A 24773-nucleotide genomic window follows, 5' to 3' on the forward strand; every position below is an offset into this window, starting at 1 on the left:
TCCTGTCTACTGCTTGCCCCTGTTGGAACATTAAACTATTGTTTATTCAAAGTGGTCTGCATCTGGGTCTTCCCTTCATACCTGATAGATACAACCTCAGTCTACAGAGAGGATTGACACATGAACTCAAGCAAAGTCCCCTGTTAGTCTACATGTCAGCGACTAATAAGACAGAGAACATCTGAACTCAGAACAGAGTCAAAGCAGAGGAATCAGCAGGGGTGTTAAAGCAGAGGAACCAGCAGCCTCTCTCCACAGGGGTGTGTGACTGCGGGGTCCTACCCAGAACAGTCAGCCCTCCTCAGGGTCTTGGTGTCTGGACTCTGGGAATTCTGCTGGGCTTCACAGGTCACCTCTCCTGCCTTGGTCCACTCCTGGGCAGTGAGAGTCAGGGTGCTGCTCCAGCTGTATAGACCGTCCTTCTCCAGGACCCCGGGACTGGCCTCCTGCTTCTGGCTGGTCCCGTCCACTTTCCAGCTCATGGTCCAGTCTGAGGGGAAGCCCTTGTTGGCCAGACACGTCAGTGTGGCTGTTGCTGTACTGGACAGTTCCTCACTAGAGGGGGGCAGGACAGTGAGGGTGGGGGCACTGTTACCTGGAACAAACAGAACACATCAACTAAGTAACTACATCAAGTACAGCTACAGAAAGAGATTATCTTCAGCAAAGTACACATCAAAATAAAGTCAACTGGAAATGCCCTCTAAATAGAAATGTAGAAGTTAGATAGTTTACAAGATTTGGAGAAAACACTAAAGTAATATGATACAGCAGATTTATGAACCAAACAAGTATAAAGTGGTTAAATAACTAGAGTTACTAGTCATACGGTATCAGTTATACATGTCATACAGATATTGTTTAGGAATGGATCTGATCAGAATAGCCTACTCATATTCATAGTATTTGCTAAATCTGAGCATAGATGAGTTTGAATCACATCTCAACCATGGTAGATCATGAAGTCTGTTACAAACATTACTGAGACCTGTCTCTGTCCAGACTTAGATCTAACAACATTCTCCGTTAGGGGGCATTAACGTTCCGTTTTTGTAAGAGGAGCGAACAGAAACGGAACGTTTACGCCCCCTGACTGAGAATTCTGCTACCTATTGACCAAAAGTTGTATCTTTAGATGAAACGATGAATTTGGTCATCTTCTTCTCCTCAAGCTTTTTTCACATTCACCTCAAACACTTTAATTGAAGGGAAAGTGCAAGTGGGCTTGGTATTCTTGAGTAGTCATGTTTGCGATTAGAGCTCTCGGTACGATGATTAGACGTCACTTCCGTGACGTGTTCTTTATCTAGCCACCGATAGAACAACGAGACAGATATTTCACCGGGTGTATAAATGTGAAGCATCCGCTTGGCGTTTCCACTCACTTCCAAATATGGTAGTTAGAAGAAGCCCAGTGACAGTCAGTGGGAGAAGACGGAACGAGATGGATTTTAGCCGAAATTCTTTTCACATTTTCTCATCGATAAAAACATTTGATCTCAATACAATTTTCTGTTCCCAAAACTATAATCTGTTACGAACAGAGTGGACTAAGGTTTGTAGACTTTACCCCATTTCTAAAACGTGCGTTGTTTAGAAGGAGTGAATAATACCGAATTGAGTTATTACACACGCACTTCACATAGAAGCCGTTCCCTATCGGAAATATGCAAATATTGCTATAACGCGCCAATAGGATCTCGCTAGCTTGTGATTGGCTCTGCCTACTATGACTAATGTGTTCCCATAGGAAACGACAGGCTGTGGTCTGTCTCAGTTATAAAAAACATATTTGATCTTAGCTTCAACACGGGAGACTTTTATTTTGAAGACTTTGTGGTCACAACAAACATTTTAACTAGCGTTTCAAGCCTCCAAGCTTGACGTTAACATACCGTCGAGGCAGAATTAGCAGCTTGTTTTGCTGGCGATATGGATTCAAAAGGTTTGTCTCTGGCGTTTATAAGTAATGTTTTCCTAAAATGCTTCACCCAAAATGTATTTCTGTTCAAGATTAGAGGAGGAAAATATGGACAGTATGTAAAACAATATTTGGTTAAATTCACATAGCTAGTGACTAGCAGCTAGACGTGCACTAACAGGGTAAAACACATAGTGGAGTCAACACCTGTATGAAAGTGTTGCGACAGAAAAAGGTCTGCGATTCCTTTAGGGCATTTCCATCGAAATGGACCCATGAGCACCAACATGTTAAGTTAATAGGAACATATCAATTTGAGTGTCAAATGAAAGCTAAGAGTCTATATTTTGAGGAGATTAAATCATGATAGATACATTTTTCAACCATCTTCTATCTTTGAAATTAGTCATAAGTAAAGGCTTTGATTTTCTGGATAAACTGATGGGGTCTAAGAAAAGGTGTTTTGGAAAATATCTAGCCTACCATGAAAGTATTAGAAATACATCAAAACACAATAATGTTGACGTAAAGACCCCTGTCAGCTAATATCAACACTTATGTTTAGTTTTGAATAAATGATTTACCTTCTGTACGTTTAAGAAATATTGCCTTGTAATTCTGTTACCAAAAACCCACATATATTTAAGATATTTTCTAATTTCTCTCCCGCGTGAGGAGAATAACGAAAGTTCACTGAAGTAACAAGTAATGGTAGACTTACCAATAAGTGATAGTGATTTTTACTGATAGAAAATGTTTCATTCATTATTAAGTGATTAAAACTTGTAATTCTATTACCAAATTGGTTACGAACTTACCCCAAAATCAGTAACAAACTTACTGCAACTGAATTGGCTACAATGGGAAATCATAATAGTCACAAAGCACAGTTGGTCACCTGCTACTGACCTCCCACTGGCGTACTGTTATGTTCAGATATCTGTTTTAGTTTAATTTTATTTTTTGTTGTCCTAGAACAGTCATGACTCCGGACAACACCCCTCCTTTTCTCACTCTCCAGTTAATGTGACCTCTCCTAGCGCTTACTGACACCTACCCATGAGCCCCCTCTTTTTTCATTTACTGTAACAAGCATCCTCAACCATTGAGCACTGACCAACACTGGACGTCCATGTACATTGAAAAGTAGTTGATATTTGGTCAGTCCACCCTGGCCATGACGTTAACGTCCACAGACGGAGACAAATGGATAGCACAGTACAGTGTGTAGAGCACAGTACAATACTGAGTACAGTACAGTAAGTAGAGTACAGTACAATACAGTACTGTGAGTAAAGCAGTACAGTGAGTAGAGCGCAGTACAATACTGAGTACTGTGCAGTGAGTAGACTAGTACAGTCAGTACAATATAGTACAGTAAAGAAAAGTAGAGTACAGTATATTGTACTGTACTGAAATATACTATACTGCACTGTACTGAACTCTATTCTACTCTGCTGTGCTGTATTCTACTGCACACTACTGCGCTCTCCAGTGCTGCGCTGTGATGTCTAAACTTGTAAAAGGAGAATGACATTAATATCCATAATTACACATTTCTGTGTAGTACAGTAATTCTGTTACCGCGGAATCGCCCTTCATCCATTTTCAGTCATTTTAAATTAATTGTCTATGTATGCCTATTTATTCTTGAACAATATAACTTATACATGCCTCATGAGCTTAGTTCAACTTAGTTACAGATTGTTACACCAGATAATGTCATTTAACCAAAGATCTTTGATATCTATTACTGGGAGTTACAGGATAGGTACTGTTATGGTGTAGCACAGAGAATTTCCGACCAACCTTAGTCTGGTTATACGGTATTCGTCCTGGATTCATGGAAACAGGAGTCTCATAAAATGTCTGTCTAGTTGCAGGGGTCCGTATTAATTTGTAAGTTATGTTAACAAATTCCTCACTTTCGTTTTCATGACAGGTCTTAATCTCCCTCTATCCTCCTTGTGTCTCCTGGTTCCACCAATACGCTTGATGTCAGCATCCATGTGGCAAGTGGCTGAGCAGCGTAATGTGATGCAATATGGGAAGCTGGAGGAATTTGTGACTTTGGTGACAGAGATGGTTCCAGAGCTGCTGAGCTCCAGGCAGAGGACCCAACTCATTCTAGGACTGAGAGCAAGGGTGAGAGAGGTGGAAATGTTGAGGGTCGGGAGGATGTAAAAGTGACCAATGTGGGGTGAGATTCAGAACTTAGTTCCTCATAAGCCCCTGGATCTTGAAGGCCAGGGATTTGGACAGAAGATTGTTCTCGTCACATTTTCATGATCAACTTCTGTTGTCATTGTCTTCTGTTGTCATTGACTTCTTAGTTTGTGTCCCCTTTGTCTTAAATGGTCAGCTACCTGCTTCCCCCCCCCCCCCCCCCCCCACTACTCCCCCTATGAACATTTCTCCCCACTCCCTCAATGGTCACTTAACTTACCTGCTGCTCCTCCTGTGGATATTTCACCCGCCCACCCCCTCAAATGACTTTTACTCTGCCCCCACCCCAATTATACTGACCAACAATAAATGTGCAACATTCAACGATTTAATATATTTGTCAATTGAAATAAATTCATTACGCCGTAGTCTATGGATTTCACATGACTGGGCAGGGGCGCAGCCATGGGTGGGCCTGGGAGGGCAAAGACCCACCCACTGGGGAGCCAGGCCCAGCCAATCAGAATTAGTTTTTCCCCACAAAAGGGCTTTATTACAGACAGAAATACTCCTAAGTTTCATCAGCTGACCGGGTGGCTGGTCTCAGATGATCCCACGGGTGAAGAAGCCAGATGTGGAGGTTCTGGACTGGCGTGGTTACACGTGATCTGTGGTTGTGAGGCCAGTTTGATGTACTGCCAAATTCTCTAAATCAACGTTGGAGGTGGCTTATGGTAGAGAAATGAACATTCAATTCTCTGGCAACAGCTTTGTTGGCAATTTCTGCAGTCAGCATGCCAATTGCGCGCTGCCTCAAAACATGAGACATCTGTGGCATTTTGTTGTGTGACAAAACTGCACATTTTAGAGTGGGCTTTTATTGTCCCCAGCACAAGATTAAACAGCGTGTAATGATCATGCTGTTTTATTAGCTTCTTGATATGTCACACCTGTCAGGTGGATGGATTATCTTGGCAAAGGATAAATGCTCGGGATGTAAACAAATTTGTGCACAAAATTTGAGAGAAATAAGCTTTTTGTGTATATGGAACATTTCTGGGTTCTTTTATCTCAGCTCATGGAACATGGGACCAACACTACATGTTGTGTTTATATTTTTGTTCAGTATACATTCATCACTGTTACAGTTGTTAATATGTATATTATTACTTTTTTATTATAATTGTTATCATTTCTATTTCACTTGGTCCCCACACCCGCTCAATGGTAATTTAGCCTGCCTGCTGCTCCCATATGGTCATTCCCCCTTTCCCCTCTACAGTCTTTACTCTGCCTCCACCCCAATGGAAATGTATAAATTCATCTCTGCTACAGTTGTTATTATGTATGTAGTTCTATTTCTGTTGTTGTTTTTTTATGACCATTTTAATTATTTTATTTCACTTAGTCCTGCATGTTGGAGCTCGGAGCCTAAGATTTTCACTGAACCCTGCCATCACACCTGCAACCCTGTACATTAAACACTCTGACTGTGAATCTGTAATGTTTCCTGTATATTAAAATGTGCCTGCTATTTCAGCTGGTTCTTGAGTTGTGCTGTGGTAAAGAGGACATGGTGGACCATCAAACCATCCAATGCCACTTGGATAGAATCCAGTCATGCACAGTAAAGCACAAAGCGGTAAGTTATGTGCAATACACCACAGAGTATGTGGATTGTTAAATCTCTATCACAACATTTTTGTTGTTGTAATTTTAGTTCTTAACTTACTTTTTTGGGGTGTAATTTCATGTTCAGAGCAAAAACAAGAAAGTGGAGGCATCAAAGTCTAACTTTGTGGAGCTGGTCCAAACCCTGCTGGAAGACCCAGCAAAGAGGGAACACTTTTTTCAGGTGAGATAATATCAAACATCTAACTTTTCACAATGGGGTAGTTCTGTGTTATAATCAAGCAAAAGTGTTGGATATGCCTGAAGAGCAAGCAGGCAGACATGCACCTGAAATTAAATGCAATGTAATGCTCCCAAGCATGGTATGTGTGTGTTGTGTGTCAAGTTGGGTACTGTGACAAATATCAAGAATATTAGTGCAAATGGATAAAACAAGAATTTTATTAATCTACGGTAATGCATATTGACTGTAGCAAGTGTTATAGGCAAGACCATTCACCTCACTGTGTAATGGCTCTCTACATTTTCATTAAAGGAGGTGTTCCCAGTGCAGTACGGTACTAAGTATGACACAGCACTGCAGATTCTGGTGTGGGAGTTCTTCTCCAGATTGGAGGAGCTGCTGCCGGTGCCCAGCTTTACACAGGTTCTGATATGACTGCATCTTCATCCTATCAATTCAAATGTGAAAAATGTTGCGTTTACTGTTATGAATGAATGAACCCCCTTTAATAGATTAATAAATGGACTGAACATCAACACGTTTCCAGTGGGTAGGAGCTAGGGCTTGATTTTGTATTGGACTGCACTCTCCTTTTCCATTTGAACTTTAAGTTTGCCTCTCTCACCCTCAGACAGCATCTTGTCTCAGCCTTGCCTTCTCTGACCTGGAGGAGTGTGTTCAGTCTGTCTCTGACCCTGAGCACCTGAAGACACTGCTACAGCATCAAAGACACCTTGGACACCTAAACAGAGGTAGGTAGCCTTCAGGTTATCTATTTCCGCTGGGGTAAATTCTTTGAACTTCTTTAGATTTGATTGCATTTTCCACCAATGAAATGTGCCTTGTTTTGTTAAAGATGTCTTCACCTTCAATGTTGCACAAACTGTATTCACCTCCAAGGTATTAGTAAATAAAATTGGTTTGTGTTCTCCCTCTTTTCCAGATCATTTGTTCTACGACTCTGACACCATCCTGTCCGCTCTGTCCCTCACTTCCTTGGTAAACTCGAAACAAACTTCTGTGGAGGCTCGAGGTCGTGACACTAGGAAGAAAGAACAGGAGGGTGGAGAAGAGTGGCGACCAGAAATCAGTGACAATGGAACCAATATGGGAACTGATGAGGGCGCTGAACGACTTGAAGAGGCTGGTGAATCCAGTTCTGGACAGCAGAAACCAGGATCATCACTACACGCTCGTCCAGTGGCCGTCGACGGTAAGGACATTTGCAGCAGAGTACATTACATACCTCTGTGCACCGTTCATGGCGTTGCCAAACTGTGTTATTGATAACTGGCTGTTATTACTAGTTGGAACAATATTAAGTTAAGCGACAGTACTTTTTCCATTAGACAAGTCAGGCTTCTTTTAGCTGCTGTTTCCATTGTGGCTGTAGCTACTCCACCAACAGAGCTTTATTTGAGCCGGAACAGGAACCTGTTTTCCCGAATCCGGTACCTCTCGTGGCATGAAACATCATTTTCACTGTTTGCAATGTAGGAATTCTAATAAGAGCGGTCAGAGTTAAATACGTTGACTATTGGTACCCTAAAGCCAAGGATTTAATGGTTGAATTAAGTAAGACATTAATTCATATGACATGGATTCATTTTTAGCTCTAATTCTACGTAACCAATGGGCTACTAAGATTCCAGATTGTAGATTTTAACAAGTTACACAATTCAGTATTTTATAATATATTCCCATCAGACCTGTGTTCAAATACTATTTGAAATCTTTTAAATATGTTTAGCGTTTGCTTTAGCCTACCTGGAGTGCCAGATGGGCGGGGTTTGCAGTTTTGTGACTCTATTGGTTCCATTGTGAAATGATTTCAAACAGTAGGCTATTTGAAGTTGAAACCAGGTCTGTTTCTGTAACTGGTGGGGTAGTGGTTACTGTTGCTACCACAATTCCTAGAAGCCTACATGTTTCAAAATGTTACCACCACATTGTTGGGATGTTGATGTGATGTAACAATGAGTTGACCTCCTAGAAAAACCCATCTGCTTGAGCTGCTCTTCGTTGAGTTCTTCTATGGGGGTGTATTTATTATGGATGAGTTGACCGTGGTCTGGCCACTGCATGCTGAAAATACCTATTATAATTGTGTCAGTCACCAGATGAAATAGAGAACCATTTGGGAAGATGCTGTGTAATCAGTCACCACAATAGTTTTGGAGTACATTTACAATAATAATTTGCTAGCTAGCCAGGGTTATGACAGTTGTTTGACAATATAGTGTAACAGTTGACCGTGGTCCAGGGCCAGCTTGCCCTATATGCAGACCATGCACTACACATAGCTGACTAAAAAAATAAGGAAAACACTGGAGAGTTTGAATAGTAGAATTCCTACATATTTCTTCCATGCCTTCTTCACCCTCTACGGGACAGAAGGCCACAATCCAACATGGATGACCAATATTCAGTATATCTTATATTGCTTGTTCAGCTGAAGCACTATACTGTACATACTGTACATGTAGCAGACATGAGTCAGGCTCATGGTCTCGTGATGAGGTAGCCCTGCCTCACCCTTGGCCTTACAGAGAGTATCCTCTTGGTCTCACTGTCAAGGTGTTGGTTTCTCCTGTGGGAGACCCGGGTTCAGATCCCGCCCGTGACAGTAGCCGTACCCATTTGACCTTGCTGTAAAATCAACATGCCCTTCCTGGTGTTCTCCTGCCCCCACCAACGAGTTCAAACAGGAGAAGGGCATTATGTTTGCTCATCTTGTGGCAGGGGGTTTAGAACATCACAGATCTTAAAATCACATTTACACATTCATATTGTGTGCTTGGCACAATCCTTCTTGGAGTGTGTCTTCAAGGAAAAGCATAGCAAACATACAAATTAACAACAAGAAAGCTAAACAGCACATATGACGTTTGAAAACAATAGTGATTTCTTTGGGATTTTGATTGCAGGAAATATACTAAAGCATTCTGAATACATTGGTGAATAATTCAATGTGTGAATTAGGGTTTATTCTTCTAGGAGTTATCAAGGTAGTGGTTAGAGGAGGGATGTCTGTCAAACCCATTTTGCCTTGGGAATGTCTTCATAGAGACTCCAAATTCGTTAATGGGATAATTTTACAAAAATGTAATGAAATCTTAATGATTTTTGTTTCGTTTTTTACCTTGAAAGAAGTTGTCTGTCTTACAATTTTAGTACAAACACGACGGAGAGGCCTGTGAAGTAAATGTGTAAACATTTCCTAAAATATCTCACACACTGCAATCCAACTTCTATTGCGACAATATCACTCGAGATAAGATCTGTGTTTGACTTAAAACATTTAGGAACGTATTGCATGCATTATTTACTTAACAGGGCTTTTCATAGAGCTTGTATTAACTCTACTCGACCACAACTTCATTTCAAATTTGACCACTCTTTCATTTGATGGGGCAGGTAGCCTAGTGGTTAGAGCATTGGGCCAGTAACCAAAAGGTTGCTAGATCGAATCCCCGAGCTGACAAGTTATAAATCTGTCGTTCCGCCCCTGAACAAGGCAGTTAACGCACTGTTCCTAGGCCGTCATTGCAAATAAGAATTTGTTGTTATTTAGTTAAACAAAGGTTTAATAAAATTGTAATGTCATTTTTGACAAGGATTGCCTTTTTTTGGAGGTCATTGCCTTGTCAAATACTATATACATATCGACAACAATCTGGAAAAAGAATGTTTAAAATAGCAGGACTGATTATATACTGAACAAAAATATAAAGGCAACATGCAATAATTTCATTGATTGTACTGAGTTACAGGAAATCAGTCAATTCAAATACATTCATTGGGCCCTAATCTATGGATTTCACATGACTAGGAATACAGATATGCATCTGTTCGTCACAGATACCTTTAAAATAAATGGGCCTCACAATTGGCCTCAGGAAATTCATTAGGCCCTTATCTATGGATTTCACATGACTGCAAATACAGATATGCATCTGTTGGTCACAGATATTAAAATTGCAATTGATAAAATGCAATTGTGTTCATTGTCCATAGCATATGCCTGCCCATACCATAACTCCACCACCACCATGGGACTTCTGTTCACAACGTTGACATCAGCAAACCGCTCGCCCACACGATGCCATACACGTGGTCTGTGGTTGTGAGACCGGTTGGACATACTGCCAAATTCTCTAAAATGACATTGGAGGTGGCTAATGGTAGCAAAATGAACATGACATTTTCTGGACACAGCTCTGGTGGACATTCCTGCAGTCAGCATGCCAATTGCACGCTCCCTCAACTTGAGACATCTGAGGCATTGTGTTGTGTGACAAAACTGCACATTTTAGAGTGGCCTATTCTTGTCCCCAGCACAAGGTGCACCTGTGTAATGATCATGCTATTTAATCAGCTTCTTGATATGCCACCCCTATCAGGTGGATGGATTATCTTGGCAAAGGATAATTGCTCACTAACAGGGATGTAAACAAATTTGTGCACAACATTTGAGAGAAATAAGCGTTTTGTGTGTACGGAAAATGTCTGGGATCTTTTATTTCAGCTCATGAAAGATGGTACCAACACTTTACATGTTGCGTTTATATTTTTGTTCAGTGTACTTCCATGTGCTTTTTACCTGCAGAACCGGTTAGTGACATTCCCTCCCAGGTCTTCTCCTGCCCCCAGTACCCATTCTCCCACAGGGAAGAGGTGAATCTTCAGCAGCACATCAGGAAGGAACATCTAACAGAGGAGGACAGCAGGAGCCTGGACTCTGGAGGAGCTGAGAACTCACTGCCATCCAGTCAAACAATACAGAGACCCTCAATCAAGACAACCAAGAAGTACATCTGCTTTAAATGTGGAAAGGGTTTCAGAAGCCCATCGGACCTGAAACGACATAAGGGTGTTCACACAGACATGCAGCCGTTCCTTTGCAACCAGTGTGATAAAAGATTCAAAGCGAAGGGTAGTCTAAAACAGCACCAACGAGTTCACTCAGGAGAAAGGCCTTATGATTGCTCACATTGTGGCAGGGGGTTTAGGACATCAGATATCTTAAAATCTCATTTACGCATTCATACTGGGGAGCGACCTTATGGGTGTACAATATGTGGGAAGAGATTTATTCAACGGCAAGTACTAACAAGACACATCAGGATGCACAGTGGAGAGAAACCATACTTGTGTAGCATTTGTGGAAAGACCTTTGCTTGCTCAGGGGAACTGATGGTACACTCAAGGATCCACACAGGGGAACGACCGTATCATTGTGAACAATGTGGGAATACTTTTAGTCTAGCAAGTAAACTGAAAGTGCATCAGCGAAGTCATACAGGCGAACGCCCATACCCCTGTACACAGTGCCCCAAAGGCTTCTCCACCTCCAACAGACTAGTGAAACACATGCGAATTCATACTGGGGAGAAACCTTACCCATGTGTAAAGTGTGGCAAAAGATTCTCTGAAAGGGGAAACATGAGAATACATCAACGAATGCATGAAAAAGAGAGAAAAGGTCGACAAATGTATTGATAAACCAACACTAAGCTGTTGAAATGTTATTTGGAGATTCTGCTCTATATAGTTCTCTGCTACATTTTCAGGTGATTATGACATGTTCGTAGATCTTCTAATTTGTCATACCAGGCGGTGTAACTTCAGAGATGATAGGCAAAATTGGTGTTCAAAATATTGTAACCATTCTGTAAAAATTTTAAGTTATGTCTGGTTATATGCGAACAGATTTGATTTTACCCTGAAATAATTCCCTGAGTTCAATGCTACCCAGTTGTAAAACTAACAATGGGCAAAAACACTATTATAAACTACATTTCTAATATAGCAGGACTTCTTAAACAATACCCTCAAATAAAAAGTGTTTACACACCTGGCACCACCTTGTATCTATTGTGTTTCCTATAGACCCGAAATATATTTAGATTATTTCAAAATTATTGAACAATTCCATTTAGCCTTTTTCCATTGTTGCTCACTCCACTCGTTAACTTCACTATATACAGTGCCTTCGGAAAGTATTCAAACCCCTTGACTTTTTCCACATTTTGTTAGGTTACAGCCTTATTCTAAACTGGATTAAATTGTTATCTTTCCTTATCTGTTTTCGCTTTGTCATTATGGGGTATTGTGTGTAGATTGTTGAGTTTAAAAAAATGTGTATCCATTTTAGAATAAGGCTGTAATGTAACAAAATGTGGAAAAAGTAGAGGGGTCTGAATACTTTCTGAATGCACTGTAGATGATTTGGTGGTAAACACAGATTCAATAAAAGCACCATTATTGTACTAACAAAGCTGGCTAGTGGTGTGTAGGGTCCAGTGATTTGTGGACATCTATCAGCTTTGCCTTTCTCCCAGTGGCATTTAATTCCTCCATGGAATTTACGGTGAGTTCCAAAAGTATTGGGACAGTGACACATTTTGTGTTGTTTTAGCTACGTACTCCAGCACTTTCGATTTGAAATGATACAATGACTATGAGGTTAAAGCGCAGACTGTCAGCTTTAATTTGAGGGTATTTACAGTTGAAGTCGGAAGTTTACATGAACTGACTTTAATGTATTTGGATAAGGTGTTTCACAATTCCTGACATTTAATCCTAGTAAAAATTCCCTGTCTTAGGTCAGTTAGGATCACCACTTTATTTTAAGAATGTGAAATGTCAGAATAATAGTAGAGATAATGATTTATTTCAGCTTTTATTTCTTCCATCACATTCCCAGTGGGTCAGAAGTTTACATACACTCAAATAGTATTTGGTAGCATTGCCTTTAAATTGTTTAACTTGGGTCAAACGCTTCAGGTATCCTTCCACAAGCTTCCCACAATAAGTTGGGTGAATTTTGGCCCATTCCTCCTGACAGCTGGTTTAACTGAGTCAAGTGTGTAGGCCTACTTGCTCGCACAAGCTTTTTCAGTTCTGCCCACACATTTTCTATTGGATTTCCTGACTGATGTCTGGAGATGTTGCTTCAATATATCCACATAATTTTCCTGCCTCATGATGCCATCTATTTTGTGAAGTGCACACAACATTATGCTGTCACCCTCGTGCTTCACAGTTGGGATGGTTTTCTACGGCTTGCAAGCCTCCCCCTTTTTCCTCGAAACATAATAATGGTCATTATGGCCAAACAGTTCTATTTTTGTTTCATCAGACCAGAGGACATTTCTCCAAAAAGTACAATCTTTGTCCCCATGTGCAGTTGCAAACCGTAGTCTGACTTTTTTTATGGCAGTTTTGGAGCAATGGCTTCTTCCTTGCTGAGCGGCCTTTCAGGTTATGTCAATATAGAACTCATTTTACTGTGGAAATAGATACTTTTGTACCTGTATCCTCCAGCATCTTCACAGGGTCCTTTGCTGTTGTTCTGGGATTGATTTGCACTTTTCGCACCAAAGTACATTCATCTCCAGGAGACAGAACGCGTCTTCTTCCTGAGCGGTATGATGGCTGCATGGTCCCATGGTGTTTATACTTGCGTACTATTGTTTGTACAGATGAATGTGGTACCTTCAGGCGTTTGGAAATTGCTCCCAAGGATGAACCAGACTTGTGGAGGTCTCAAAACAAATTCTGAGGTCTTGGCTGATTTCTTTTGATTTTCCCATGATGTCAAGCAAAGAGGCACTGAGTTTGAAGGTAGGCCTTGAAATGCATCCACAGGTACACCTCCAATTGACTCAACTGATGTCAATTAGCCTATCAGAAGCTTCTAAAGCCATGACATAATTGTCTGGAATTTTCCAAGCTGTTTAAAGGGACAGTCAACTTAGTTTATGTAAACTTCTGACCCACTGGAATTGTGATACAGTGAGTTATAAGTGAAATAGTCTGTCTGTAAACAATTGTTGGAAAAATGACTTGTGTCATGCGCAAAGTAGATATCCTAACCGACTTGCCAAAACTATAGTTTGTTAACAAGAAATTTGTGGAGTGGTTGAAAAATGAGTTTTAATGACTCCAACATAAGTGTATGTAAACTTCCAACTTCAACTGTACATCCATATCGGGTGAACCTTTTAGACATTGCAGCACGTTTTGTACATAGTACCCCCATTTAGGGGACCAAAAGTACTGGGAAAAATTCACTTACACTGAGTGTATAAAACATGAAAGACCCATTCCTAATATTGAGTTGCTCTGAACTCTGGAGGAGCTGAGAACTCACTGCCATCCAATGAAACAGTAAAGAACTCCTCAGCCAAGACAACGAAGAAGTACATCTGCAAACAGTGTTTCACCAAAGGGCACATGAAAGAACGTAAACATGTTCACACAGAGGAAAAGCTGTTTCATTGTGACCAGTGTGAGAAGAAATTCAAAAATCAAAGGGCACTTTAATACTGCACGAACGTGTCCACACAGGAGAAAGACAATATATTTGTGTATATTTTGGCAGGGGGTTTATGACATCTGGGACCTTTAACTTCCCATATACTTACTCATACTGGGGAGAGACCATTCACCTGTTCAATATGTGGGAGGAGATTTATCCAACAGCAATTACTAACACACCACCTCAGGATGCATACAGGAGAGCAATCATACTTACTGTATGTAGCGTTTGTAGAAATACATTTTATTCCTCAGGGGCCTTGTTGGTATACTCATGAACACACACAGGTAAATGCCCCCACAGCTGTCAACTTTGTGGGAAGATGTTTAGAATGTCTTGGATGCTCATGTTGCAACGGTCGAGCTCCCATTCTCCTGCTCTCATTGTGAAAAACGCTTCATCTCAAAAGCGCCCTTAGATGACATGCTTATTCATACTGGAGAGAATCCTCATCCGTGTCTATGTGGGAAGCGGTTTAATTTGAGAATCCATAAATAAAACTCATTGGCCATAGTTCAGGTTGTTGTCTTGTTCGAACACAACATTTCTTCATAGATGTTCATTTTCATACTCTGACTCTCTCAAAGCCTTTTTTAAGTTCTTGGTTGTTTTTCATTTAAATATGGACTCAACCACAATCTTGTTTTTTGTAACTTTGATGTGTCCATTGTTGAAAACCCTGGCCTGGAGAAATGGACCATACAATCCAGGACCCTTGTGATGTCCCAACTCTGACGTTACCCCATTGAAGTTTAAATTTAAAATGGGAAAGGTGGGGGTTAGGGTAGGGGTTAAAGTTTGGGTTAGGGTTTAGGGTAGGGATGTCCCAAGTATCCCAGATAGCACTTACCCTGGAAAAATGTGTATGGGAAGGCAGATATTTGTATAAAGGAGTCTTTATTTTAACTTGCATTGTTAGACATTTGAACATTCTAGATAGCTTTGTGCCACTGGATAGTTGTATCAATATGCTTGTGTCAACTTCCAGGGATACTCACATGCTCTTCCTAAAGGTGTGCATACACATGTGAAATAGGGGCCTCTTTCTATTCTGGTTAGAGACAGTTTGCACTGTTCTGTGAAGAAAGTAGTACACAGCGTTGTTTAAGATGTTCAGTTTCTTGGCAATTTCTCGCATGGAATAGCCTTCATTTCTCAGAACAAAAATAGACTGACAAGTTTCAGAAGAAAGTTCTTTGTTTCTGGCCATTTTGAGCCTGTAATCGAATCCACAAATGCTGATACTGCAGATACTCAACTAGTCTAAAGAAGGCCAGTTTTATTACTTCTTTAATCAGCACAACAGTTTTCAGCTGTGGTAACATAATTGCAAAAGGATTTTCTAATGATCAATTAGCCTTTTAAAATTATAAACTTGGATTAGCTAACACAACGTGCCATTGGAACACAGAAGTGATGGTTGCTGATAATGGGCCTCTGTTGCCTATGTAGATATTCCATAAAAAATCTTCCGTTTCCAGCTACAATAGCCATTTACAATGTTAACAATGTCAACACTGTATTTCTGATCAATTTGATGTTATTTTAATGGACAAAAAAATGGCTTTTCTTTCAAAAACAATGATATTTCTGAGTGACCCCAAACTTTTGAACGGTAGTATGTGTGTGTGTATGTAAATATATATACAGTACCAGTCAGAAGTTTGGACACACCTGCTCATTCCAGAGTTTTTCTTTATTTTTAAAATGTTCTACATTGTATAATAATAGTAAAGGCATCAAAACAATGAAGCAACAGATATGGAATCATGTAGTAATCAAAAAGGTGTTAAACAAATGAAAATATGTTATATTTGAGATTCTTCAAAGTAGCCATCCTTTGCCTTGATGACAGCTTTGCACACTCTTGGCATTCTCTCAACCAGCTTCATGAGGTAGTCACTTGGAATGCATTTCAATTAACAGGTGTGCCTTGTTAAAAGTTATTTTGTGGAATTTCTTTCTTTCTTAATGCGTTTGAGCCAGTCAGTTGTTGTGACAAGGTAGTGCTGGTATACAGAAGATAGACCTATTTGGTAAAAGACCAAGTCCATATTATGGCAAGAACAGCTCAAATAAGCAAAGAGAAATGACAGTCCATCATTACTTTAAGACATGAAGGTCAGTCAATCTGTAAAATTTCAAGAACTTTGAAAGTTTCTTCAAGTGCAGTCGCAAAAACCATCAAGCGCTATGATGAAACTGGAAAGAAAGACCCAGAGTTACCCCTGCTGCAGAGGATAGGTTCATTAGAGTTCACTGCACCTTAGATTGCAGGCCAAATAAATGCTTCACAGAGTTCGAGCAACAGACACATCTCAACACCAACTGTTCAGAGGAGACTGCGTGAATCAGGACTTCATGGTCAATTTGCTGCAAAGAAACCACCACTAAAGGACACCAATAATAAGAAGAGACTTGCTTCGGCCAAGAAACATGATCAATGGACATTAGACTGGTGGAAATCTGTCTTTTGGTCTGATGAGTGCAAATTTGAGATTTTTACTTCCAACCGCCATGTCTTTGTGAGACGCAGAGTAGGTGAACGGATGATCTCCGCATGTGTGGTTCCCACCGTGAAGCATGGAGGAGGAGGTGTGATGGTGCGGTGGTGCTTTGCTGGTGGCACAGTCTGATTTATTTAGAATTCAAGGCGCACTTAACCAGCATGGCTGCCACAACAGTCTGCAGCAATACGCCATCCCATCTGGTTTGCACTTAGTGGAACTATCATTTGTTTTTCAACAGGACAATGACCCAAACACACCTCATGGCTCTGTAAAGGCTATTAGAACAAGAAGGAGAGTGATAGAATGTTGCATCAGATGACCTGGCCTCCACAATTACCCAACCTCAACCCAATTGAGATGGTTTGGGATGAGTTGGACCGCAGAGTGAAGGAAAAGCAGCCAACAAGTGCTCAGCATGTGTGGGAACTCCTTCAAGACTGTTGGAAAAGCGTTCCAGGTGAAGCTGGTTGCAAGAGTGTGCAAAGCTGTCATCAAGGCAAAGGGCGGCTACTTTGAAGAATCAAAAATCTGAAATATATTTTGATATATTTGTTTAACACTTTTTTGGTTACGACATGATTCCATATGTGTTATTTCATATGTCAAATGTCAAAATTAAGAAAAACCCTTGGATGAGTAGGTGTGTCCAAACTTTTGACTGGGACTGTATATATTTATTTATTTTCAATTTTATAGTAAAGTATAATTAATTTATATTATAGTCCAGTTCTGGCTGTTAATGGAACATATTGCATGCCAACCGCTGTTAAACTCAGAAGAAGATGTTGATACCGGAAGTGAACGTTTTTGGCCTAAAACGTCATATGTAAACGACGACCGTGAATGTTCGGTTATTTTGCTGCTTATCTAGCTAGCTAGATAGCTAACCAGCTTGTGAATTTTGGGGAAATGGCTGAATCGTTTGAAGAACGTCTCGTAAAAGCTGTCAAAGAGCATACACACTTGTATGATACCTCAATGCGTTTACATTTCGACAAAGAGGCTCTCGAACACAGTTGGCGCGAAATTGCTACATATTTAAACTCCGATCCAGATACTTGCAGGAAGAAATGGAGACTTGCGAGGGACCGTCATGTGAGAGCACTGAAAAAGTCTAAGGATATGCCAGAGGGTGTACCGAGGCCTGGAAGCCTGAGTTGGCTCACCGTTTTTATAAAACATCGGCAAACCAACCCAAACTTTCCCGAGGTAGCTAGTTAGCGAAGATACATAAAATGTGTGGTTACAGTAACTTATCTAGTTGCCAGACCTGTGTTATTCACAGCCAGCCAGCTAGCTACTGCTATCATGACTAGTTATGTGTGTAATACCATAGACGTATAGACCAGTAATTATCGGTATTATCAAAGAAGATTATCTAATAGTTCGACTGAAGAAACCACTATTTTTGGCACTGGGTTCGCAATTCAAATGAGTGCAATATCAACACCAGCAGCAGAGGACGCACATACATCAGTACGAGATTGCGGAGATTAATGTAACATTTTCTTTTTGAAAAATTAAAACACTGAGTCAACTGTTTATGGCAATCCGGCTTTAATCAGAACATATGACAGTGACTGATTAATTTAGTCATAAAATGAGAACGTACTGTTTTATTGTTTGCAACAGGCCAGCCTTACTGTTAATCTTTTAAATATGTCTCTTGTTTTGTTGGTTTCCATAGATCTCAGCAGACAGAGTTGAGAGTCCTAATGACAACCTGGATCAGACTCCCTTGTTTTCAGACCAGGCAGGTAAGCCAATATTAGTGGTGTGTAGTTGGTTACAGGTATTGTGTAGTTGGCTACAGGTATTGTGTAGTTGGTTACTGGTATTGTGTAGTTGGCTACAGATACAATCCTTATGTTTCCATACTGGCTCCTTTTTTATTTTACTGTAGGTCCACTGTTCCCTTTATCTTCTTTCCGTCTCCTGGTTCCACCTCTACGACTGATGTCAGCTTTCATGTGGCAAGTGGCTCAAGAGCGTAATGTGATGCACTATGGGAAGCTGGAGGAGTTTGTGACTTTGGTGACAGAGATGGTTCCAGAGCTGCTGAGCTCTAGGCAGAGGACCCAGCTCATCCTGGGTCTGAGAGCAAGGGTGAGAAGTGGGAGGGTGGAGATGGAGTGGAGGCATGGATGTTCAGAAAGGCTCTTTAGTCCAATGACTATTATTCTCATAAAATCTACTTTCAGATGGTTTTAGAGTTGTTTCGTAATGAAAACCCACCGGACCCCCAGACCATCCAACTTCATTTGGACAGAATCAAAACTTCTTCAGTACATGCTGTCAATGAGGATGTATGTAACTTTCAGTGTCTAAAGTCGTCTGGATGCTATTGAATAGAGGGAGCTTATATTGTCTTTCTTTTGAAGCTGATTGTATCATTCATTTTACATGCCCAGTCACAGAGTAGAAATGAGTTGGAGGCTTCAGAGTCTAACTTTGTGGAGCTGGTCAAAACCCTGCTCGAAGACCCTTCTGAGAAGAAGCACTTCTTCCAGGTGGGAAATATCCTAATGAATCGTAGTTGTTGCTTTCAGAGTCAATAGGACAGCATGTTCCAGCAATGTAAAACTCAGTAGTGAAATGTTGCTTGTTTTACTGTAGCTGATGAAAGGCTGTACAAAATGAAAAATCCAGCAAGGTGTTGGTTTCAACTACGCTTGTTTTATTTTTCTCTCTCAGGTGGTGTTCCCAATACGTTACGGCCCTCGGTATGACACAGCACTGCAGATACTGGTGTGGGAGTTTCTCTCCCGACTGGAGGAGCTGCTGCCTGTACCAGACCTCACAGAGGTACAGGCTCAATATCTTAATAGCATGACATCTTTAGAGATGGTCAGGCTTGTCATGTTGTTTCTTAAGTATCACACGCTTGGAGGTGTAACTGTTTTAGTAATGGCACTGTATAAGGTCCAGTCTTTGGGAACAGAGTTTCTTGTTCATGACTGTCCTTTTTGTCAGCTAAAGTTGAATCCTATATGATTAATGTAGAGACAAAGGAGAGGAGTGCTTCTTTGATTGAAGACCATGGTGCTTCGCTACGAAGCGGCAAAGGGAACTGCACCTCCTTATCTTTAGGCTATGCTCAAACCCTACACCCCAACCCAAGCCCTCTGTTCTGACACTTCTGGTCTCTTGGTCCTCGCACCCCTACGGGAGGGCAGCTCCCACTCAGCCCAGTCAAAGCTCTTCTCTGTCCTGGCATCCCAACTACACCCCCCCCCCCACCCACCCCACTAACTGTATGTCACTCTGGATATGAGCTTCTGCTAAATGACTAAAATATACAATCCATGAGGTGCTCTTTGATCATGGGATGAAATATTATAGATCAAAAATATGTTGACACTGGATAGTAAACAATGCTGTAAAAGTAATCAAGGCACTCTCAGGTAGTGGAAACATGTAAAAGCCTTTGTTTTACGGCTTGTGCATGGCAAGAATAACAACAACAAAAACCTAATATGTTTTAATGTTCCTTTTATCTTCTCAGACAGCATCTTGTCTCAGCCTTGCCCCCTCTGACCTGGAGGAGTTCTGGCATTCTGTTTCTGACCCCGAGCACCTGAAGACACTGCTGCAGCATCATAGACATCTGGGTCACTTGAGCAAAAGTGAGTCTTTATAAGAGGATATCAACCTATGTTAGCCATGTGCTCTTCTGTAAATTAGTGGAGTTGCATTTTTCCGTTTCCTTTCCTGAGATGAAAATTCTCTCTCCCTTCAGATGAATTCTCCAACCAGGTTGCAGACAACATCTTGTCCACATTGTCAATTCCTCAAATTCATGGCCTAAAGTCAAGTCTTGATGGACATGAAGGCATGAAAGGGAGCACAGAAGGGTGGAAGATCAACAGTGAGGAAGACCAAGAGGAAGGAGGAGAGTTGCATTTTGAAAAGAACTTGGAGGATGATGGAAGTGAGAGAAATGAAGACACTGAGAGAGGATTGAAGGATGAGGATGACACAAACTGGACTTCCCCTCTGAGTGAACCAGAGGACTCGGGTGGTAAGGAGATTCATAATGATAGTCCATTTCCACCATGTATTTTTAAGTGATTTGTAAAAGCCTGACTTGTTACATTACCTAGAGATATTATTTGCAAATTGTTTTTTTTACGCTCCTTGACCTTCAGGGGAAAAATCAGGAATTGCTTCACACCACTGTCAAATTTTATACTTATGATAATGAATTACAGAGGTTGATATTAGTTCCTACTTATAAAACTGTCAAATATAGAGGGGCTGTGTATATTGTTTTGGAGAAGGACATTTTTGTGCTTTTGTGAACACCACACTGAAGGCTGTTTCCAACAATGGCTGCCACCGCTAGCGGAACCATTCATTTCAATGGGATGTTGGTTGGCGAGCGACGTTAACTGGAACATGCTGAAACTTGCTAAATAATAAGCTAATGTACTTAAAAAATGTCTGGCTGTATCAACAATATAGCTGTCCCTAAATCAGGCACATTCAGCATGACGGCAGCGCGCTAGCTCATTTACAACTGGCCGAAATGTGATTCGCATTTGCTGCATCACAATACATGCTGTTCTGGTCTAAGGTCTTGGACCCGCCACTCGGGTAGGTCCAGGATTCATTTGGGTCAGGCTTTGTTTGCCCTTCGCATTGTTTTGTAATGTGGATCATGGTACCAAGCACTCCAGGATCTGGATCATAGAAGGATATGTAAAAGCGTCTGAAATGTTGTATGTCTGCTTTCTGCCTACAGAACTGGCTAGTGGCATGCCCTCCCAGGTCTTCTCCTGCCCCCAGTGCCCATTCTCCCACAGGGAGATGGTGGATCTTCACCAGCACATCAGGAAGGAACATCTAACAGAGGAGGACAGCAGGAGCCTGGACTCTGGAGGAGCTGAGAACTCACTGCCATCCAGTCAAACAGCCAAGAGCTCCTCAGCCAAGAGCTCCTCAGCCAAGAGCTCCTCAGCCAAGAGAATCAATAAGAACACCTGCAAACAGTGTGGGAAGGGTTTCAGATGCACAACTGACCTGAAACGACACCAAAGTGTTCACACCAGTGTGCAGCCGTTCCGTTGCAACCAGTGTGAGAAGAGATTCAAATCGGAGAGATATCTACAACTGCACAAGAAAAGTCACGACTTGGAACCGATGCACAGGCCTATTTGCCAACACTGTGGCAAGAGTTACACTAGTGCAGCAGTCCTCAAAATACACATACGCACCCACACCGGAGAGCGGCCTTACTCCTGCTCAGTCTGTGGGAAGAAGTTCAATCAAAAGCACACATTAGTTAGACACCTCCGGATGCACAAAGGAGAGAGACCATACCTGTGTAGCGTATGCGGGAAGGCTTTCTTTGTTTCCGGGGAACTCTTAGTGCACATGCGTTTTCACACAGGGGAACGACCTTACCGCTGTAAACCGTGTGGAAAGGCTTTCAGCACGTCATGCGCTCTCACGTCGCATAAGCGATGGCACTCAAACGAGCGCCCGTTCACCTGCTCCCTGTGTTCAAAGGGCTTTGCGGAAACTGGTGGCCTTAAAAGACACATGTTTATTCATACTGAGGAGAAGCCCCATTACTGCCACACGTGTGGGAAAGGATTTAGTCAGTTGAGCAACATGAGAATACATTTGAAAACTCATAAAAAATAATGTCATCGGATCTTTGTCAGACTAAAGGAATTTTTACACTAGTATAATGTTTATTTCTCCTTGAGCTCATAAAGCCAAAAGTAAGGAAAAAATGAAATTGTGTTATCGGTAATGTACATCGTCCTGACAAAGTTTTCACCATTTATTGACTAAGTAGCCATTCTGTTATTTTCTCCTTGGTAATGTGATCGGTTGTTAAGGAACTTTGGCCACAGACTTCACAATGACACTGAGGTTTTACTTAGTGCACTGCCAACTGTACTGTACTCTGTGAGCACAGTAGGGTTTACATGATGTAAGCATGACACATAGTTCGTGTAGGCCGTTCTGTACCTGAAGTAATGAAAAAACGTTTTGACCGCAACTATCAAGTTGTCCTTTAATAATAATTCATGTGTTTTAGGGCAAGCTCCTGATGTATGTTGAAACAGAGTCCTCCCTTTTCTCCTGCATAGGTACCCGTTCACGTGTGCTTGTCTGAGGAAATTTTAGGCACCTGATTCCCTTCTGGTTCATGCTGGGCTAAAGTGCAATTAGGTACACTTTGTTTTCCATTGTAATCAGATCTGGGTTCAAATACTATTTCAAATATCTCAACTTTCACCTACGTTGTCCAAGTGAGTATTCAGATATATTTTATTTCAAAAGACAAGTAGTTGAATATTCTAATGTATTTGAAAATACTAAAATACACTCCCATGCATTTAACCCAGGCATTTGAAAATAGTATTTAAAATAAGTGTTTGAAAATACTCGTACTATTTGGTTTTTACAAATAGCCATTCAAATAGAAGAACTTGTTTTGGGCTTTGTATTTGAAAATACTCAAATACACTGAAAAACGTATTTTAAATACCAGATATCCAAATACATATTTAAACCCAGGTCTGATTATTTATTACAATCACTCAGTAATTGTATGGTGACTCAATCATTTGTAAATTAACTAATACTACAGCATGTGTATGATATATGTATATCATTATGTATATGATGCTACATTTATTATCCATCAAACACTTTTTATTAAATGTGGGAAAGAATTTACTCGGATGAGCAACATGAGAATACGTTTGAAAACTCGTAAGAAACTCATTGGATCTTTGTCAGACTAAAGTGATTTTTACATTCGTGTTAGTATTTCTTCTTGAGCTCATTGTATTATAGGTCATGTACAATGAACAAAAATATAAACGCAACAAGTGTTGGTTTCATGAGCTGAAATAAAAGATCCCAGAAATCTTCCATATGCACAAAAGCTTATTTCTCTGAAATTTGATGCACACATTTGTTTACATCCCTGTAAGTGAGCATTTCTCTTTTGCCAAGATAATCCATCCACCAGATATGTGTAGCATATCAAGAAGCTGATGAAACAGCACGATCATTAAACAGGTGCACCTTGTGCTGGGGACATTAAATGGCCACTCTAAAATGTTTTGTCACAATGCAACAGATGTCTCAAGTTTTGAGGGATCGTGCAATTGACATACAGGAATGTCCACCAGAGCTGTTGCCAGTTAATTTAATGTTCATTTCTCTACCATAAGCTGCCTCCAATGCCTTTTGGAGATTTTGGCAGTATGTACAAACGCAGACCAGGTCTATGGCGTCGTGTGGGTGAGTGGTTTGCTGATGTCAACATTGTGAACAGAGTGCCCCATGGTGGCGGTCGGGCTATGGTATGGGCAGGCAACTGCCTGATCAACTTTATGCGAAGGAGATCAAATGTATTTATATAGCCCTTCTTACATCAGCTGATATCTCAAAGTGCTGTACAGACACCCAGCCTAAAACCCCAAACAGCAAGCAATGCAGGTGTAGAAGCACGGTGGCTAGGAAAAACTCCCTAGAAAGGCCAAAACCTAGGAAGAAACCTAGAGAGGAACCAGGCTATGAGGGGTGGCCAGTCCTCTTCTGGCTGTGCCGGGTGGAGATTATAACAGCACATGGCCAAGATGTTCAAATGTTCATAAATAACCAGCATGGTCAAATAATAATAATCATAGTAGTTGTCGAGGGTGCAACAAGTCAGCAACACAAGAGTAAGTGTCAGTTGGCTTTTTCAAAGCCGATCTTTGAGAGTATCTCTACCGCTCCTGCTGTCTCTAGAGAGTTGAAAACAGCAGGTCTGGGACAGGTAGCACGTCCCGTGAACAGGTCAGGGTTCCAGCAGGTCTGGGACAGGTAGCACGTCCGGTGAACAGGTCAGGGTTCCATAGCCGCAGGCAGAACAGTTGAAACTGGAGCAGCAGCACGGCCAGGTGGACTGGGGACAGCAAGGAGTCATCATGCCAGGTAGCCCTGAGGCATGGTCCTAGGGCTCAGGTCCTCCGAGAGAGAAAG

The 24773-nt window shown here is 41.1% G+C and overlaps 1 protein-coding gene and 1 gene segment (V, D, J or C); one reads left to right on the forward strand and one right to left on the reverse strand.

Annotated features, from left to right (window-relative positions):
- Window positions 1–38: 38 nt before the first annotated feature.
- LOC115180399 (Ig kappa-b4 chain C region-like) lies at window positions 39–614 on the reverse strand (the record flags this gene model as incomplete). The annotated part of the segment is given in 1 exon segment: window positions 39–614. A coding segment is annotated over 1 exon segment (336 nt), but the record flags the coding sequence as incomplete, so codon positions are not given.
- Window positions 615–1877: 1263 nt separating this feature from the next.
- Window positions 1878–23672, forward strand: LOC115180034 (zinc finger protein 773). 4 transcript variants are annotated; one of them, XM_029741922.1, is made up of 9 exons: window positions 6920–7155; window positions 18466–18535; window positions 18682–18884; window positions 18980–19084; window positions 19190–19288; window positions 19473–19583; window positions 20284–20404; window positions 20518–20799; window positions 21523–23672. In XM_029741922.1, the coding sequence occupies exons 1-9, from the start codon at window positions 7039–7041 to the stop codon at window positions 22425–22427; spliced, it is 2013 nt and encodes a 670-aa protein (XP_029597782.1). In that variant the 5' UTR covers window positions 6920–7038; the 3' UTR covers window positions 22428–23672. The 4 variants fall into 4 exon arrangements, with proteins under 4 accessions (XP_029597785.1, XP_029597782.1, XP_029597781.1 ...); XM_029741921.1 differs by lacking the exon at window positions 6920–7155 and adding an exon at window positions 17604–17987; XM_029741923.1 differs by lacking the exon at window positions 6920–7155 and adding an exon at window positions 17998–18254.
- Window positions 23673–24773: the final 1101 nt, after the last annotated feature.

The sequence above is a fragment of the Salmo trutta genome, chromosome 40 (assembly GCF_901001165.1).
Source record: "Salmo trutta chromosome 40, fSalTru1.1, whole genome shotgun sequence".
Taxonomy (NCBI): Eukaryota; Metazoa; Chordata; class Actinopteri; order Salmoniformes; family Salmonidae; genus Salmo; species Salmo trutta.

Bases quoted from the DNA above. Each gene is read 5' to 3' on its own strand.
- LOC115180034 (XM_029741921.1), top strand. From the start codon at position 17,688: ATGGCTGAATCGTTTGAAGAACGTCTCGTAAAAGCTGTCAAAGAGCAT. The intron at 20,405-20,517 runs GTGAGTCTTTAT...CTCTCCCTTCAG, and splicing joins TCTGGGTCACTTGAGCAAAA to ATGAATTCTCCAACCAGGTT. The intron at 20,800-21,522 runs GTAAGGAGATTC...TTCTGCCTACAG, and splicing joins TGAACCAGAGGACTCGGGTG to AACTGGCTAGTGGCATGCCC.